Source organism: Capra hircus, chromosome 10 (genome assembly GCF_001704415.2).
Source record: "Capra hircus breed San Clemente chromosome 10, ASM170441v1, whole genome shotgun sequence".
Classification (NCBI taxonomy): domain Eukaryota; kingdom Metazoa; phylum Chordata; class Mammalia; order Artiodactyla; family Bovidae; genus Capra; species Capra hircus.
The window spans coordinates 50393381-50413684 of record NC_030817.1 but is presented as its reverse complement, the minus strand read 5'-3'; the positions used below and the strand labels follow the sequence as shown (position 1 = coordinate 50413684).

At 46.3% G+C, this 20304-nt stretch overlaps 1 protein-coding gene across 2 annotated transcripts in view; it reads right to left on the bottom strand.

Annotated features, from left to right (window-relative positions):
* The window catches only part of CGNL1 (cingulin like 1), a 172975-nt gene that overhangs the window by 9343 nt on the left and 143328 nt on the right, over nucleotides 1-20304 (bottom strand). For both annotated transcript variants that reach the window (XM_018054268.1, XM_018054269.1), the window contains 4 exons: nucleotides 16788-16940; nucleotides 15717-15887; nucleotides 11424-11585; nucleotides 8307-8396 (listed from right to left, as the gene is read on the bottom strand). In XM_018054268.1, coding sequence (XP_017909757.1) covers nucleotides 8307-8396; nucleotides 11424-11585; nucleotides 15717-15887; nucleotides 16788-16940 — 576 coding nt within the window. The remainder of the gene's footprint in view (nucleotides 1-8306; nucleotides 8397-11423; nucleotides 11586-15716; nucleotides 15888-16787; nucleotides 16941-20304) is intronic.

The following is a 20304-nucleotide window of genomic DNA, read 5'->3' as shown; positions in this document are numbered from 1 at the left end:
AGAGATTTTATTTTTTCAGGCTCCAAAATCAATGCAGATGGTGATTGCAGCCATGAAATTAAAAGACACTTGCTCCTTGCAAGAAAAGCTATGACCAACCTAGACAGCATATTAAAAAGTAGAGACATTACTTTGTCAGCAAAGGTCTGTCTAGTCAAAGCTATGGTTTTTCCAGTAGTCATGTATGGATATGAGAGTTGGACTATAAAGAAAGCTGAGCACTGAAGAATTGATGCTTTTGAACTGTGGTGTTAGAGAAGACTCTTGAGAGTCCCTTGGACTGCAAGGAGATCCAACCAGTCCATCTTAAAGGAAATCAGTCCTGAATATTCATTGGAAGGACTAATGCTGAAGTTGAAACTCCAATACTTTGGCCACCTGATGGGAAGAACTGACTCATCAGAACAGACCCTGATGCTGGGAAAGACTGAGGGCAGGAGAAGGGGACAACAGAGGATGAGATGGTTGGATGGCATCACCAACTCGATGGACATGAATTTAAGCAAGCTCCAGGAGTTGGTGATGGACAGTGAAGCCTGACGTGCTGCAGTCCATGGGGTCACAAAGAGTCGGACGCAACTGAACTGAACTGTTCCTTCTTAGGGCTTCCCTGGTGGCTCAGCAGTAAAGAATTTACCTGCCAATGCGGGAGACACAGGTTTGATCCCTGGGTTGGGAAGATCCCCTGGAGAGAAAGAAATGCAACCCACTCCAGCGTTCTTGCCTGGAAAATTCACGGACAGAGGAGCCTGGTGGGATGGGGTCACAAGGAATTGACCATGAATGAGCGACTGACACTTTCTTACTTTCCATCTTAAGGTTGGCCCAGGTAAGAGGTGTGTACACAGGAGTCTCCAGAGGGCTGGGGAGCACCTGTAACAGCCCCACTCTGCCTGGCTTTGACTTGGATTTTCACCTTCTGTACAAACACCCTAGTGATAAGCACATCCCTTCCCTGCCATCCACCAGGAGGGCAAGACCAGGGGGTCCTGGGAATAATGAGGGGAGGTGCCACCATGACAGGCTGGGCTTGTAGTTCCCTCTGTCCCGACCGTGGAGCATGCAGGGAACGACAAGCAGAGCGGTGCAGCTGGCCCAGAGTGGGTGACGGAGCGGTAAGAGAGACGGAGGCTGGTGATGGGCAGGACTGGGGAGTGGAGAGCTCGTACCACTGCAGGAAACTGGGACCCTGCCCACAGGGTCCAAAAAGTCACATTTTTTGCATTTTTTGACTGGCAGGCTTCTAAGTCACAGGGGTTCAGAACTTTACAGCAGAGCACATGGAGGTCCTCTGCCATCATCCGTGTAACAGAAGGAGCAGGGCAAGAACCCAGGTGGTGCCTACTCACAGCCTACTACCCCACCTGCTCAGGCTCTCCGGACTAATGCAGCGAAAAGGCTTCAAGCGGACTTAGGGTTTAGATACTGCTCTCATATAAAACCAAGGCCGCGGAGGCACCTGGTCTCCTGAGGGTATCCTCAAATGCAGTGGGGGAGAAAAAAGCCAGCCACACAAAGGTCAGCAGTCAGTGTGCGTAGACGCCACCCTCGGACCCACGACCCCTGCCTGGCCCCAGGGCACTCGGAAATCACATGCTGTGGAGAACACCTGGAGACTCCAGTCATTGCTCTCTGAGCACCACGTCCGCAGGTAATGGATGCAGCCTCAAGCACCCCTGGCCCCCAGCAAGGCTGTGAACCAGCCAACACTGCTGCGGAGGTCGTCAGCACGGCTGGGCCACGGGACCGCGATGTGCCTCCGAGGGGAAACTGTTCTGTTCACGCCCGCTGGGCAGAGGCCAGGACCTCAGTGAGGACACGGTTAAACTTTCACTGCAATGGGAAGTGACTGCACAGACAGGCTGCAGTGGCCCAGCTTCTCTCCTGGCTCTGCATCCACCTACATGTGACCTTGGTCGTCTCACCTCCGGGATGTGGACTCCACATTTCAAATCACAGAAGCTGAACAAGATGGCCTATAAGGCCCTTGGAGGTGGCCTCTATCCTGAAAGCATGTTTGGGGCCCCCATCTCACTGTAGGGTGCTGGGTGGCTCAGGCCCCACCTCCATCCTCCAGCTCCAGAAGCCAGCCCATCTCTCCAGACCTTTGGGAGTGTCCCCAGAAAAGACTCACTCTATCAAGGTGAGAGGGAAGGTGTGTCTGTGAACACACATGGTTGTGAGCTGGTGGAGGGGTGGTCTTGGAATGATGGGGTGGGTTCACCTGTTCATTCAGGCTGGACATCATGACAAAAAGACAGTCCCTGACCTCACAGGCAGACATTACAATCCCCATTTCCCAGGAGGGAGGTTCAGGACTGGTGGGAGCAGTTTTCGGTTAAAAGCCTGTAGGACCAGGTCCCTCAGTGAAGCAAGGGTCCCTAGGAGAAGGAAGAGTTTGGGGGATGGGGTGGGGTCCTTTGGAGCCTAAAAGGAAGAAGCACCTCGTGCAGTGTGAGGTAGGGAAGCACCGAGGAGTGATTGGAAGATTGCCGAGGGGTCCACAGCACGGGCCCAGGCTGGGCTTCAGGACAAACGCCACAACTTCAAGCAGCAGCCACTGGCCAAAGTCTTGCTCCCTCTGTGCTACTGACTGGAAATTCTGGACTCTGCAGGTAACAAGGCCTCCTGGTACAGATAGGCACTCAGGAACCAGCATCCTGGAGGTTCCCCACAGGTCAAGACCTCCCTGGAGTGCCCCAGGCAAATGTGACTCTCCAAAGGAAAAGCAAAATAGCTATTATTCAGACTCCACGACATCCCCTCAAAAGATGGCTACTCAAATAAAAGTGCAAAGTAAATCCCAGTGAAGAGTAGGAAGGAACAGATTTGAGGCTGTAAAGCAGTTACTGTCACCAGACAGTCAATTTTCCTTCCATCTTTTGGAAATCAAGGCTTTTGGCAAACATGACAGGCTTCCTTCGGTTCTTCAGAAAGAAGCACCGGACACTAAACTCTAAACTAAACATACCACGCGGAGCCTTACATGCAGAACTCCTCGTGATGTTACAGACAGCACCCCCAAGGACAGGTTCCACCATAAACCACAAGTGTTTTGGCCGTGCTCCTCACTACAGTGATCACCAGGGCAGGACCTGAATATTCTAAATCAGATCCTTCCTACCCTGAACCCACACTGTGCTCTTTGCTCAGTCCTGTCCAACTCTTTGCAGCCCCATGGACTGTAGCCCACCAGGCTCCTCTGTCCATGGAATTTTTCAGGCAACAATATTGGAGTGGGTTGCTATTCCCTTCTCCAGGAGATCTTCCCAATCCAGGGATCGAACTCGCCCCTCCTGCACTGCAGGCAGATTCTTTACTACTATGTCACCGGGTAAGCCCCAAGCCCACACTGGCAACAATTAAAGAGAGACAGAAGAAGAAAGAAAGAGAGAAATGCCCTCTGGCTTAGCCTGCTTCCTCCTTTGGAACAGGGAAGTGAATCAGAGGCTGGGAAAATATTTCTCTATATAAGCATAGCGCTTCATGCGCTGTCTACCCTTCAATCATATTAAATACACTGAACAAAAACTTTCCAGTGAAATCAAAAACAGAACAGGAGCTGAAGGCAACAGTTTATCACAGCTGGACTGGAAGAAAGCTAAACCCTGATCACGTTGGTCGGAAGTAACAGTGTCAGATTCCAATGGGTTTGTGTCAGAGGCCCTCGTGACCTGAGCCAGCTCTCAGGATTAGAAGCAGCTGCCCTCTGGGTTAATGAAAAGCCAGAGACATTTATGATGGGTAATAATAATATTTAACCCCATCACCTGTGTTTACCTTTGGGCTGTAAAGGGCTTGCTGCACACATACTCTTACCTAGTACTAAAAATGATACTCAATCACGAGAAAGGAAAATTATTATTAAGCAACTGTACACAGTGGGCTTTTGAGCAGCCTCTACAGTAGGAGGCAGTTCTGAGACCAGGATCATTTTAATTAAAGGAAAAAAGAAAGAAAGAAATCCCACTCTGATCTTTCACTCGCTGACTGCAAAGGAGCCGTATTTCCCAGGCCCATATTCCAGTGACTGCAACCCTCTGGTGCAGACGGAGCAGCAGGTGTGAGCTGGCCTCTCAGGAGCAGTTCGCGAACATGACTGCAGAAGCCCATGCCTTTATCTACCAGGACTTATCCTGCAGTTGCCAAGGCAACAGGGCAGCCCTCGAGCTGGTCCTCTCCCTCTTGCCTGCTGGCCACTTGGGTTGAACAAATGCTCTTTCCACTAGGCTGGGTTATCCTGGCCTCCAAGGCCTAGAGAACACCTTTCTATTTAGGCCCCGCTCTACTGTTGACTGCTGCCCTCAGCCACCAGTAACCACACGGCAGTGCCTGAGGACCCAGAACATCAGCCTCTGGGTCACCTTTAAAACACCAAGCTGGGCCATCTCATTTCCGGACACAGGAGAGTCAGGAGAGGGGCAGGTGTACATAAATCCTCACTTATATTAAGAGACAGTGTGGCGTTATTTTTCACTTGGGAATAGAGACCCAAACATTTAGGGTTTTTCTATACTACTCTCACCCACCCACTGCCAGGATGATGGCAACAGGTGGGAGGTAGTGGGCTTTGAAATCAAGTCGTGGCTCCACACCTTTTTAAAGGTCTCGAGTCCCTGTGCAGCCACTTAACCTTGTAAGCCCTGAAAACAAGAGAAAGCATGCAAGTCCCAGGCTCAGTGCCCAGCACCCGAGGAACCCTCAATAAGGACAGAAAATGCCATAAACAGAAACAAGGTTTTGGAGGAAGGAGAGGAAAAGAGATTTTTCTGGATTTAAACAAACCAAAAACCAGTAAAGCACCCACTATTGTATTCAAATTTCCTTCAACTTTAAGAATATCCTGAGCACGTATTGAAAAGGAAGGCTTCAGAAGGCCTGGGAACTTACAAATAATGTTGGCAGCATTTACTGAGCATCAGATGTAAGCATGAGAAACTGCAAACAAAAAGATGAGAAGGACAGAATGTTTGGTCTCACAGCCCCCTCTCCTGTCCTCCATCCCTGGGAACAGCCCAGTTGAGGCTTCTGCAATCAGTTGAGGCTCCTGCCCATCCTCCCATCCGCTTGGAGCACACGCTGTGTGCTTCACTGTTCTGCTCAACAACCTTCCAAGGCTCCCCTCTGCCTTCAGGATATGCAGTCCTTTCAAATCCTTCAAGCTGCCTCTCCTGTTATTGCCTTAAGGAAACTGGAAACCTAACCAAACACAGCAGTCCATTTGGTGCCCCTCAAAACAGATCCTCCCACTGAATCTTTATTCATCCACTCCATTCTATCTAGGATTCACTTCCCATTCCTTTGGTAGTTTGTCCAAAACCTACTGTATCTTCAAAGCCAGGTCTTAGGCAGCCTTCCTCTAAGAACTCCCACAGTCACCTGTGCTATGACGGTCTTTCCTCCTTCGCTGCCTGGCCCCTTCCCTTGGCATATAGTTATCTGCGGCTTTTTCTTGATGATTTCCCACTGTTTAGGCATGCCTCTCCTCCTCAAACCCCAGCACCTCAAGGATAGAGGTTACTCTCAACAACCCTGGAGCCTGGCCTCAGGGCTATGCACATAGTGGGCGTCCATCCCATTCTGCCCACACTGCTAGACAGAACTCTGCCTTAGGAGTCAGCCATGTGCCCTAGCTAGATCACAGGTAACTCTGGGCCTTGCCTCTCTGTCTATTACACAGAAAGTCTGGGGAAATGAACCAGGGAGGTCATTGTCAGATCAAAGATTCTGCAAATTCTGGAGTCCTGCCCCAAGGCCAGAGAAGTGAAGCCCAGAACCAAGGTCACCTTTGAACCTGACTGAGCCCATCTGTAACCATTGCCAAAAAGCTCCCAGATCATCACCAGCAGGCTTCCTGACCCTAAATTAGGCAAAAATGCTCACCCTAGTACTCGCCCTATGGCACCTTAACCAACACCTAGTACCACCCTCCCAGCAGGAATTGCCTTGAGGCTATATCCACTGGCTACACTGCTCTAACAGCGTCCTGTCGACTCTCCCTGGCCTGTCAGGAGCTGGCCCACTGTGCCTGCAGCACCCTTATTATCTCTGCTCTTTGTTTTTAATAAACTCATTCCCTTCTGAAATGCTCAGTGTCTGGAAACTCTTTTCCAACCTGCGCTCAGACAGCCACAACATAAATGGGGTAGGCCACTCACTATAATTGCTGGGAAAATCTCTTTGTAGCTTTTCCACTTAAGTCCTATAACTAAGATGAGGAAAAATAACGGGAGATGTTCAGATGAAGCAAAGATTTAGAAGAGGCACTTGTGAGCAGGCAGAGATTAAGTAGAGAGAAGAAGTTCAATCTTTGACTTTCTAATTTTAAGGAGACCAAGTTCCAAAACAAAGCTCCCGAGACCTTCCTGTTTCAGGGCTGTTGCAGAGAGTCCAGAGCCAATGCTGTAAGTCAGGCTGGAGACAACAGACAGGCGCCATTTCCTGTTCTTCAGGGGACACTTCCTGTGAAGGAGCTGTCACAGAGCTGCGTTTGAGGGGCGGAGGAGAAGTCTTAGGTTTAGAACTTTCCCATTCTCTCATTCTGGCAGAAAGGCACCAGCACATCCCTAGAATTTAACCTACATGGACTGAAATGGTTTCAGAATCAAGGCCCCCTCATCTACACCCACAGCCCCTCCTTGGACCTTTAAGAGGCAAGAAGCAAGCCTCAGATTCTCACCTTGACTTTGAGAGAGAAGGAAATGGTCTCCTGTAAGGCAGGTATCTTTAATCAACCCATTCTCTACCCTTCCTCACAAATCCAAAGGTAGCATAGGCCAGGAGAGAACTCCCATCAGGAGGCCTCACTTGTCTCAGGGGTTTGTTTTATTGTTTCAGTAACCCCTACATCAGTTTGAACATAACGCTCAGTCTCTCCACTTTAACAGACACCGGGCTTTACCCTCCCTACCCCAGAGACGGCAGTGAGAACAAAGAGAAATGACGAAAATAGAACAAATATCGCAAAAAGACTAGAGACATCTGTGAAACCCATCTTTGCAAGGACATAAACACAGACCCGGGGAGAGAAGAAAAGAGTTAAAGGGTGACTCAGGCACTTAATTTTATAAAATCCTCTCACAGCATTTAATGTCAGAATCCAGAAAGACTTCAGAAATCTCCTGGACAAACGGTCTCATTTGTCTGGATCTCAGAAGCTTCACTCAGAGAGGCTGGGGCTTCCTTACAGCTACGTGAGGTCAGTGCAGGAGGCTGAACAGGGATTCTTTTCCATAAAACAAGTAGGTTCCCTCTATGTCCTCCCCAGGCTTGCTTTAGGTTCACAGCTCAGGGAAAATACTTTCAACTTTGACCAGATCACAGAGAGCAGTTCCATTCTCCATGAACCATACTGGGAGGAAAGAGAAGAGGCTAAAATAAATGGATTTGAGTGAGGAGCTTCGTTAGGGTCGGGCCACCAGCTGAGCCAAGGGAGACAACCACCTCTGGTTCAGTTTGTCTGATATTTGGGGGCTGCAAGGCTGTTTTAAGTGCCTAGTGACATGAATCTGAGCAAACTTCAGAAGATGGTGGAGGACAGAGGAGCCTGGTATGCTGCAGTCCAGGCGGTCGCAAAGAGTTGGACACAACTGAGAGGCTGACCACCAACAGCAAATAATGATGGATGACATACTCCTAGACCTACCGCTCCCTAGTGACATGACATCCCATCCCCAGGATGCAACTGAGGCACTCTGAACCTTAATTAAAAAAAACAGAAACAAACCCCCAAACCCTTGGGATCATACCAAGTGTAGTTCGGAAAATCAGTTCCATTATCTACAGTGTGAGGAAAGCGCGAACTGTCCCTGGCTGCCTCCCAGTGTTCCTGGAAGGATCAGGTATCAATGCAACTCCTGCCGATTGAAAACTGCAAAAATCACTCACTTGCACGGCACTGTTACTATGCTATGAATGCCTCACAGATGTATGCACTGCTAACTCATTGGCAAAGTTCTTAAAGGAACAGGCTGCATCGTATCATTTACTTCCAATGGCACTAATACAGTGGTAGCCACCAAATTTCATACAATTGCTTGCTGAACTCATGATTCTTCGAGCCTCAGCTCTAAGCACTTTGCCTGTTGTGACTAAGAGACTGTTTTCCATAGCCACTCTGGAAACTTTCATTCTACACACTTTACGGTAAATATTTCACCTCCCTTGTAGTGGTTCGCCCCATCTTCCATCATTTCTGTAAGCCATGGACTTTCTTCCCCTCCACCAGCCAAATCCTCAGGGTTAACCTCTCACATTCCCTTTTCCATGCAGGATGATCCACGCATCACTCAGCGACAGAACAGTACCTGTTCCCTGCTCCGGGTGATCCTCTCAGACAGCAAATCCGAGTTGTTTCTTTCTTCTTCCAGCTCCATCTCCAGTTGAGACACCTTGTCCTGAGAAAGAAGTTACAAACACAGCCTACTTAACTTGCACTGACCAAGTTTTTAGGAGCAAGGACTGCCCTGCCTTGCACAATACCACAGGGACATCAGAGCTGAGCAACAAGAATTAGAGTTTGGCAAAAGGATGTGTCTTTTTCTCATACTGTCCAAAGCATATCTTTTAAAACCTGTTTTATTGCTTTTATAATGTAATTGTGCATCTAGAAAACACATAAAAGGAAAAAAAAACTGCCCCACTGAGGATATTTTATATTTCCTTCAAGCCTTTTTTTTTCTTTATGAATCATTAATTTTACATAGACCTACCTAAGTCTAACAGGCATATGTTACCTGTTAAAAGACAATGTGGAAACCAGGATACCATCCAAGGCACTCTTCTCTAAATACTATAAACTATGGACAATGTTCTCTTTTTTCCCTTAATTGTATGTGACTTTATTTCCAATCTAATTTCCAGTTCTCCAGCTTATTACCAAAATACTCAACAACTTTCTCTGGGACGCTTTTGAGATAAATGCCAGAAACCCTGAGTGTATCAGGACAATGTTCTTCCTCTCTCCTGCTCAGGGTTTCTAAGACCTTCACAGGAATAGAGTCTGAAGCAGGCTTTCGCATCTGCCTTTTCCTTCTAGGAACCTCATAAAGGATGGTGTAGTCCCAAGTCCCCAGCAGAGTAACATAAAGACAGTGTTGGCCCATTCTGCTAAACCACCCATCATACAAAGAAATAGTTATTTCTGTCTTCCTTGCAGGCTCCTAAGTTAAACACCACTGAACGTTAAGAGAAAAGCACTTCAAATTAGTTTTGTGTACAAAAAAAAAAAGGCTTCAAACACAAACCACCCCACCTAGAATCGGGGAGGCTGTGGGGTTGGTCCATGCATTTCTCCTGTCACCAACCAATGTGTCATACATCCAGATTAAGTCAGAGCCATGAGGCAGGCACACTAAAAGCAATCAGCATTTTAAGTTTTGATGGGAGCCTGCAGCATCTGTACATAAATATTGTCTCTGCAATTGTCAAAGTTGGCTGACGAGCCTCCATGTGCACCAAAAATAAAACTCATTGAACTCTCATGAATGACTCAAATGTCTGTGAATGCCTTCTCTGTTGTGAGCAAAACCTACAGAGAACCTGAAGACCTGTCTCCCAGGAGAAAACAGGCACCTGAGTTTCTGAGTTTACAGGCTCATTAATGAGAGAGCTCTTGAGTCTAAGAATTAATCTATTAAGTGCTAGTGAAGGAATAAGCAAGATATTAGTCACAGCAAGACAGTCTTGCCAGTGGCCTCTTAGGGGAGAAAGCACCCTCTGGTGTGCCTCATTGGTGGGGTCTTGAGAGCTGTTCATTCATGCTTAATGGAAAAACAGCTAAAATACTGCACAGGGGCAAATGAAGCTTAGCTATGCCACTGCTTCTAGACCTTGAGTTAGTAAACAGAATATGTTTTTTATAGTCAGAATATTCTAGAAGGAGACGACCTGATGACTCAAAGATTGACTAAAAGCACCTCTTCACAGGGTTCTCTCCCTGCCTACAATTCATACTATATAGAACCCAGCAGGAGACTTCAGGGGATCAGGCCACGGGTCATTACACCAAAGGTTTTCACATCACTGCCTGACGAAGCTTTAGCTTGTTTTTAACCAGATTGTTTGAGCCGCAGAATAATCACTTCGTAGTTACCTGGGTTGACCTTAGTTTGCCTAAAATGACCTCCCCTAATGAGATTAGAACCAGGACACTGGGAAAATATACTGCAATCTTGAAAAAAACACAAAAAAGATAAAACCATAACCAAGTAATTCTAAGCCTCCAAAAGGGCTGATCTAATAAAATTGTTAATGGTTGAAACATCACTTCCTAGATATAAACCGCTACTAAGTCCCCTGGAGGTTTAAAAGTTATTTCTATTTATTTGCAAAGTAGAATCAGGAATTCCATAGCTTTTAAATTCCAGCTATCTCTTCCTGGCCTTGAGCACTGTCTGACTGTTATCAAAACCTTGACAATGTTAACTTTTCCCATAGGTCTGATTTTTAAGTGTTTCTTTTCCTCTCCAAATTCCACTGGGATGTGGGCTGTGTGTGGGAGTAGGGGGTGGATGTTTCTGGTTTGGGTTTGGGGTAGGGTTTCTGGTTTGGGCTGGGTTTTGTTCTTGTAAAGTCATTTTGTAAGTTCAGCTGGACTGATGTTAAGCTTCTTCCTGTCTTTCTTGGTAGAATGTTCAAATTTGGATTCTATTACCCCCTTTTTCTAGTGTGTTGTTTTCATCTTGTAAACAGATCACCCCACTGAGCACTTTCTGATAGACTGTCCTGGACTATGTATACACGGTTATCCAAAGGAGACCTGAGCCAGTCTGCTGCTTGTTTTGGCAAAGCTGGACCCTCTGTAAGAAAACGCGCCAGAATCTGGGGAACAAAAGCAGAGCATGTGGGTGTCCCTAGGTGTTGGGGGGTTTGGACCCAAGGCATGGCTGAGCCCCTCTGTCTTCACAGCCGCCTTGTCTCCTTTGCAGTTGGAAGTACTACCCAAAGCAACAAACTATCCGTTGTGCCCTATCTATGTGCCCTTCTGAAAAATCATCTAATCTCCTCTGGATGATTTTGCTTCCTCTTCAAGACAACGATGACACTACAATAAACGATTTCCATCATTCCTTCCAACACTGACATCTTATGAATCTATGAACTACCCGGCTTCTTCTTCAAATCAAGAAGTGACTTTAGGGGCTTTCCTGGTGGTCCAGTGGTTAAGAATCTGCTTGGGCTTGATCCCTGGTCAGGGAACTAAAACACCACATGCCACAGGAGAACTAAGCCCATGTGCTGCCAAAAAGCCCATGTACCACAATGAAGACCCAGCACAGCAAAAGAAAGAAATGACTTTACAGACATCTGATTGTGCAAGAGAATAAAACCGAAGACTTCCCAAAGCCTGAGGTGTGCGCAAAAAGGCTGCTGCTTCCCTTCTGTCCCACGCTCGTCTCCCCAGACCCCGGCTGCCCACAAACCTCCATCTGCTTGACGAGTCGGCCTCGGTCATCCTTGAGGTGACTCTTCGCCTCCAGCTCGTACTCCAGGTCCTTGAGTGTCTGCTCTAGAAGCTGCCTTTTCGTGAGCGCTTCTTCCTGAGCCCTCTGGTAGTCCCGTAGCTCTTCCTCCATCAGGCGCATCTAGAATGAGGAGACACAGGGGTGTTTATCTGGGCACATAGGAGCACAGAGCTCTCATGAGTACACAGGCTGACCCCGGAGAGGATACAGCGGCTCCCGCTATGCTGGAGGTCAGAAACCCCTGGGCAAGCACCACCTCCCTCTCGGCCTCAGTTTCCTCTTTTGTAAAAAACAAGTCTTGAGGACTTCCATGGTTTGCAGGGGTTGTGGGTTTGATCCCTGGTCAGGAAGCTAAGATCCCACATGCCTATGGGCCAAAAAAAACAAAAACAAAAACAAAACATAAAACAGAAGCAATACTGTACCAAATTTAGTATAAAGACTTTAAAAATGATCCACATCCTCCCTCAACAAAAATCGTTCAAAAAGGAAGCCACTTTCCAGCTACAGAGAAAAACCCCATTGGGTTATACATTCAATTCAGTTGATGTTGGCCAGGATTATATAAAAATGGAAAAAAATATCATAGTAGTACAAGCAAACATTGTTTGCTGAAACATTTCTGCTAGGTACTAATACATTTGTATAGATGCATGCATTACTGTGTTACAAGGCAAGACATCTTTCTTAAGGCAGATCATGCTCAAAGATACTTGAAAGCCCCTGAACTAAGTTAGCACCTTCCAAAGCATAATCTCACTCACCTGTAATAGGTTCCTCTCAACAGAGGTTTAAAGTGAGGGGAAAATTAATGCTAAAATATGACTCCGAAGCAACCTGCAGGCACAAAATCTATTACTATAAACAAATTAAGAGAAAACCACTGCTTTCTAAAAGAGTATGTTATCAGTTGTCATAATTTAGCATTTTGTCCCTCCACAAGGTGGCACTGAACTGACAGTGTTGAAGAAAGTGTAAGAGACAACGAGCTTCATTCCCAAGAGCTGCCGTGTTTTCCACTCCTCTGAAATCTCCCCAAGGGGACTAGGCACCTCAGCACACAGTAGGTGTTCCTTAAATATCTCTGTGGACTGATTCAGTGAAGGCTGTCTGCTTATTTCTCAGCGTCCCTCCTGGAGGTGGTTCAGGATAACAGGTGGAAAACACAGTCTCGGGAACAGACTATATGGGTTAATTTCCTTTATGACAGCAAATGGCAAACTCCAATCAAGAGTAACAGCTTTGGGGCTTCCCTGGTGGTCCAGTGGTTAAGAGTCCACCTTGCAATGTAGAGGACACCAGTTCGATCTCTGGTCTGGGAGTATTCCACATGGCGTGGAGCAACTAAGTCCACGAGCTACAACTACTGAGCCTGTGCTCTAGAGTCTGCAAGCCACAATTCCTGAAGCCCTCACATCGCAGCTGCTGAAGCCCAAGCGCAGCAATGAAGACACAGCACTGCCCAAAACACATACATAAAATTATTTTTAAAAACACACTTTGCTGAGAGGCTGGTATGTAATTAAATATTAAAAAGGAAAAGAAATACCAGCCTTTGGGAGTGGTTTTCACAGAAACGTGGGGAAGCCTCAAAGACAATCTTTTTGGGGACTCAACAGGTTAGGCTAGTTTAGGAAGCCCAGAGGGAAGACTAGAACTGTGTTTGCCTCCTGGAGGCTAATAGGAACACCAGACACTTCTGCGAGAACAGCACAGTCTTGACAAAGACATCTCCTGATTAAGACGAGGCTGGTGTCAGTGGTGACTAAGTGAAAGCACAAAATGAAAATCCTTCCATGGAAAAAGGGTGATGAGACATTCTTTGGATACAGAGATGCTCCAGGACATGAAAAAAAAAAAAAAAAACTCTCCAAATAAAAAAGTCTTTAAAAAATTTTCTGTGCTTCAGTGTCCTGATTTGCAATATTATGATAAATATATCAATAAATCTATCTTAACAAGCTGTCCTGAGACTCAAATGAGGTCATACCCTGCCCAAAGCACGGGGATTTTAGAGTCAGACTGATAGGTAATGGTACAGCTCGCATTTCCTTCTTGGTATCCTTTCCAACATCCAGCCCGTTCCTGCCTGTTGATGCCCTCGGTCCCTAGCATCCACCAAGAGCTCTACCATAACCGAGAGTATCCGAGAGGGACGTGCACAAGACAATTAGCAGTACAGTGTCTGGAATCATGAAGCAAATAACTTCTGAACCTACCAGTGCTAACTTTAAAAGTAATTAAAAACTGCCCTTGGCAAAGTGGGATTTAGAAAATAAATGCAACAGTGAACTCTAGTCTTAATTCTCTAAAGATGATCTTCATCAGAACTTTTCTAGCTCTGTGTCAAAGGTAAAAAAGGTAAAAGGCCTGTTTCTCTCAAAGTGAACGAGGCAGTACTACAGCGCTCAAGGTGCAAAGACCCTTGCAGCTTTTCCTGTTTATTGAGAGCTTTAACAAAGTACAACCAAAACGGGACGGAGGGTGGTGAACAGAGTTGAGTTTTTTAAGAATCCCGTGTGGTCCTGGCTTATTAATTCACTTTTGTTTCAAACAACTCCATGACTTCAGCACCCTCAGGGTGGTTTCTGACTGTAGTTTCCTTCTAGAAGGAGGAGGTGTCTGTTTCTGCCATTCAGATGGATACACTGTCTCACAAGGCTGGACTAGTGAGAACATGAAGGAAGCACAGTCTTTGTTTTCATCTTAAGGAATTCTTTTTGAATTACTGCCCTTTTACAAACACCACTGGTCTCCATCTGGCCCTAACTAATCTCTCTGGATCTCAGTTTCCTTATCTAACTAAAGGGTCCCTAAGGTTCCTTCCAATCTGAAGATTTTAGCAGCATAACCATTATACAAAAAGCAAAAGGAAGCACTGGACAAGGGTCACTGTGACACTGATTTTCTGAAATCAAAGCCCCGTACAAATATTTGTTGGTGTTCTGGCAAGTATCTGAATCCTCTCACCCAGTTGCTATGAAAATGATTGTTTTTCAGTGCCGAAGAGAACTGTGCTATCAATACGCTAATTTCAGTTCTTACTAGAAGTCTTGTGTCCTGAGACCCTAGACCAGAGGAGATCTGTTATGAGGGTCCTTTCAGAAGTAGTCTAGAAACCTGCAATAAATATCCATTGTTCTTTCACACAGTTGCAGCACTGACTCATGAATGACCTTTCTTTGATCATCAAAGATAATAAAAGTTTGTTTTTTAAAGAAAAATTATTTGTTTTCCTATGGAATCTTAGTGCTCTTGGTACTGCTTATGGAAAAAAAAGAAAAGGCAAGCTTCAGAATTATAAGTATTAGTGTTCAGGATACACATATCCTTTGCCATACAGTCTCACGTTACCTCATTTAATTATTGAATCATTATTATTTTGTACACTTTTAAAGATGTAGAAACAGATGCTCAGAAAACTGGAGCAACTTGCTCAAGGTCATCTAGCTGGCAGGAGGCAGAGTAGAAATCAGCTTACATGGTACTGGCATTTTAGAGCCTTCAGCTTTCCATTAAAATAATCAAAAACATTCCCTTTATTATTCACAGTTCTTCAGAAGTCAAGACGTAAGGGAGCTAACATTTGGGTTACTTTGCTCTATTATTCTTAAATATAAAACCAAGAATACACTTTACTACTTTCAGTACTCATAAATTTCTGAAGATTTCTCTCTGTTTCCATTATTGCTGTTCTGAAACTCTTATCCACCACTTCTACTGCAATGAAAGTCCATGTAATTTTAAGCCAACGGCAAAAAAAAAAAACAACCTCTGATTACTTTAATCTTTGTTCTAGGATTGAATTAAAACATTACCACATATGAATCATTTAGACACAGCTGGGCACACCACTGGTGCTCCATAAACGGCTGCTAAGCTTTTCTAGGCAGAATATCTTGGCTTAATCACACAAACTAAAGTTGTGTCAATTTCACGTCAGAGGCCCTGAGTCCTCTGTGTCTTAGAACGCCATCTGCCCTGATGCAACCATCCTGAGAACCAAGCTCAAATGCTGTCTTAAGAATCTACCCCAGTGGGAATTCCCTGGCTGTCTAGTGGTTAGAGCTCTGCACTTCCAGTGTAGGGGCACAAGTTCAATCCCCTGTCAGAGAACAAAGATCGAACATGCTGTGTGGCAAGGCAGCAGGAAAAAAGAAAACAAGAATCTACCCCAGCCTCTCCTGGAAGAGTTTCAAGGCAGATTCTGAACACAGGTAAGCCAGGACTGCTCTGGTCAACCGTTATTACCTCATCCTGCAACTTCATGGCAGTCAGACGGGACTTTTCTGCCTCTAGAGTTTTCTCCTTCAACTGTCTTTGCATCTCCGCAAGTTCCCTGCGATTTTTCTCCTTGTATTCATCCAGTTGGTTCTGGAGCTCCAGCGTTGATGTGCGGGACACCTCGACAATGTCGGCCATCTGGAGAAGTGACACAGGTGTGAACCCTGCCCCACCCCAACCCCACCCCAGCCATGAGGCTCCATCCGGAGCCTGGGAGTTAGGCCTGCACCCCATCTCAACACATCTCCTCTTCTAGCCCCCCAAAGTCTACAGATCATGGTCTGCCCAGATTAGCCGCCTCTAACGTGCAAGTTGCATGGCGACATGAATAGGCCTATCTCTGGAGCTAGATTCTGGGTCCTGGGTCCTATTCTCGCTCTGCCACTTACCAGCTATACAACTAGGGCATTACTCGCCCTCTCTGGGCCTCTGCAGTGTGCTCATTAAAAACACTGAAGGCATAATCTATACCTTGGCAGGGTTGTTGTCAAAATTAAAACGATGCAGACAGAATTCTACTTAGATATGAGTGAGCTGGTAAACTGACTGACACAGAGCAGATGTCAGAAACTGGCCAGCGTTCAGGGAAGCTTCTAGAACATGGGGAGTCCATTTGGCTCTGTGCCTTTCCCCTTCTGGATGTTTTAGGGTAGAGGGGAGCAGAGAAGCCACGACTACTGGGCTTTAAAACTGCCTTTCACGCTCCTGGGCAAGAAAGGTGAAGCAAGTGCATCGATTACGCACAAAGGCAGAGGTTCCGATTGAGGCACCATCCGCGACATCTGCACTGACAATGCCAGGCTTCTTTGGGTTAGGGATGAGAGGAACTGGGCCCAGGGTCCAGGGGGCATTCTCTAAGCCAGTTTCTCTGTAACTGGAATTATCGACAGGCCTGAAGAGCTGCTTCAGGGGATCTGCAAATCCCAGACACATTCGTGCTGAGACACACTGCAGGTCTGCTCAGCTCTGTCAGGCCCTCCAGCATGGTGGGGGGTGAAGGGGCTGGGCCCCATGCCCTCCCCAACTCCTGCCCCTTACCTCCTTCTGCAGTTTCTCAATGGTCTTGTCAAGGTGCCATCGCTCATTCTCCATCTCATTCTTCAGTCTCCTTAACTGCTCCTTCTGCTCGGCCTCGTCTTTGAGCCTCTCAGACAACTGCTTCTGTTCCTGGGTGGCCCGGCTCAGATTTCTCTGCAGATGGCAAGGAAAGGACAGTCCTGTCACCTACCTGCCAGGGCAGCTGCAGGGACGGGTGACAAAGGGAGTTTCATAGCCACACCACAAAGCAATCAGACCTGCTACATCACTGATAAGGATAGGATCTAAATAAAGCCCTTTCAGAGACACAAGGATACTGTCAGCTCTGAAATTTAGGGACCAAAATGGAAGCTGACTTCACCAAAAACACAGGGAGGAATGAAGGAGCAGATAAAGGATGCATTACAGAAATACAGAAAACGGCCAAGGCTGCTGGGGATGGTGATTCAGGATAGTATCCAAAAACCTGGCAGAGCTCATGCTCAAAAACCGCGGGGAAGTTATACAGAAGACTAACTTCGACCCTTGAGGCAATGCACATCCCGTGATATACAGCATTGCACCAAATGTTCCAGCATTGTCTCTGCTGTGTAGATGGTTCTTACAATTAAAATAGCTAAAAATGAAACTATAAGGAAAGAGGAATTGTCCCATGGGCCAAGATTCCTTGGGTAGGGGGAGTTATAATCAACAATCCCTGAGATGGACTCACACACAGAAGAGAAGGAATCTGGCAATCTACAGGCTGAGGAGCCTGTGGACAGGAGGTACGTAATAGAAGACACACTCATTAGGAAAAAGACAGATGAGTGGTTACTTAGTGAATCACACCAAATATTAGTACTTCTTACAAAATGTAACATCTTGGGTGTAATATTTCCCCTGGGTTCCTCTGTGGCTCTCATCTCACAACATTATACAGACTGATGTCCTTTATGTAAAAAAAAAGAACATGCAATTCTAAAAGAAAGAAAAAATCCTAAGGTATCTTACAAACACTATAGTAGCTTCTTTAAATGGCTAAGAATGAAGAGCTGTGGCATAAAGATATCATGAAGGGGCACAGCTTAGAATAGCGGAGCGTAACCCAAACACAGCTAGATCATAAGAAAAATGGCATCAGGCGTTGAGGGCTGAATGTGAGTTAGTACAGGTACTGTTTGGGACCTACTCAAGTCTTGTGTCCTTGCAGAGGCTGTATAAGGACAATGGTTATATTTGTACAGTGCTTAACAGGTTACAAGCTGCAGTCACATGCAGTAACTCAGGCATTTTGAAATCACAAAGCACTTCAGGTGCTTCTGGTTTCCAAAGTTTTGGAACAGATCCACTGGCCAGCCACATGGCCTGGGGCCAAAAAGCCACCTGTGGAGGACTGTGCTCAGAGAAACTAGCCAGCACAGCCAGGCCACTGCAGTTAATTGCTGCAAGGAACCAACGTCAAAAAAAGCAGTTGGGGAGAGCGGATGGAAGGAGGGAGTCAGGAGTTCAGTGTGGGGCAATGAGCAGGACTGAGAGCCACCACGGTCAGTGTGGCTCACACCAGACGGAGGGTCGGGTCAACCCTGGGACTCATGTTTGTGGTTGATTTAGTGTGTCGAGAGCAAGGGGCAGCACACAGGGCAAGGTAAGTGAGGTATGGTTCCACCGCGTGGGAGCAAACTCTCAGGAACAGGTATCTCAGAATGTCAATTCTTGGAAAACAACAAATACAGAGGGATACCAGCTTCCCTGGTGGCTCTGTGGTAAAGAGTCCGCCTGCCAATGCAGGAGACGCAGGTTCGATCCCTGGGTCAGGAACATCCCCTGGCAAAGGGAATGGCAACCCACTCCAGTGTTCTTGCTTGGAGAATCCCATGGACAGAGAAGCCTGGAGGGCTACAGTCCATGAAGCCTAAAAAGAGTCAAATACGACTTAGTGACTAAACCACCACTCACAGGGGGACATCATCGCCTTCCCGTAGAAATGCCAGGATACAAACTCAGCCCCTACCCCTACAGATCCCCCAGCCTCTCTTTCTTCCTTTTGGATTCCAAATCTCAGGGGCTCCAGGCCAAAAGACAAGCCAGCCTTGACTCCATTCAGCTCCCACATGGTGAGAGCTCTTCTGCTTTACCTTTGGCTCAGGATGGGTTCCACTACCAACACCTGCTTCCCTGGCCCCGGCTCTGCTCCTGTGCTACTGGAAACTCCTGAGACGCAAACAATCTGAGCTGGGCTTGACCAACACACCTCGTCCCAACTTTAACACATACACATTTGCCTAGAAAAATAATTTTGCTAAATCATTTTTTAAATATTTCTTGCATGCTTGCCTCTATTGCACAGCAGTAAGATCTATAAAGGCAAGGAAGAGATTTTTTATCTGAGTATGTCTCATAGTCCAGATTCACTATTAGGCATAGGATAAAAAAACTGTGGTTGCAAATTAACTCCTATCCCCAAAAGTGATCTAAAGATTTCTTATATCGGAATCACCAAGCAAGGGTGGTGGACTCCTTATGTAAAATGGAGAATCTAGCCCTTTCTGATGGAATCACAATTTCTCTTAGAGTGGAGCCCACACATTCGCCTTTGAAAGTTTTACCCAGATAATTCTGATATACTCAAAGGTGTAGAAATGCTGTTCAAACAATGCTCTGCCTCTTCGGAGATTCAAGAAATAGGTACTAATAAGTCATTGCTGAGAAAATATGTCCCAAATTCACATGAAAAGCAGCGAACTCGGCAACTCTGCATTTAGGAGTTAGGTGTGAAATGCTCTGTAGCTACAGTGACTGCATTTCCGAGACCAGCCGTACAAGTCTCTTGACCAACACTGGGACAAAATTGAGGAAAATTTGTCAGAGTGGAGAATCCAGAACACAAGGCTGGTAGACGTACAGTGAGTGCCCTTGAGCTTGGGGACCATTATCTCAGTAGATGCAAAGCCTTTTACTGTATGGCTGAGCAACGCCTCCATCAGTCCGTATTAACAATAACTATGTGGCAGGTGAGCAGAAGGGCTTGAGGGAATGGGAGGCTTGATCAAAAAGAACTGGATCTCAGAGCCCTTGACACATGTTAACTGCGGACTGTGACAAGCGTGGCGGCTTTCTTCTTCTGTGGTCTCAGTACACAAAAGTCTTCTATGGTGGGAGGTACAGGCAAATAGAACATATATCATCATCACCCTTCCCTGAAGAAAAGAACTATGGCCCCCTCATCTGCAGAAGCCATTTCTCAAGGTAATCAAGAGACATCTTTGTCATGAACGCAGTATAAACAGGTTTACACAGCAGCCCAATCCTCACCCAAGTGGTTGGGCTGAAGTAAAACAAGAATAGTATCCCCTTTAAGAACTCCTGCTCTGTCTGACTGAGCCAGAATAAACCAGATCTGGGATTTCTTTGGAAGGAATGATGCTAAAGCTGAGGCTCTAATACTTTGGCTACCTCATGCGAAGAGTTGACTCATTGGGAAAGACTCTGATGCTGGGAGGGATTGGGGGCAGGAGGAGAAGGGGACGACCGAGGA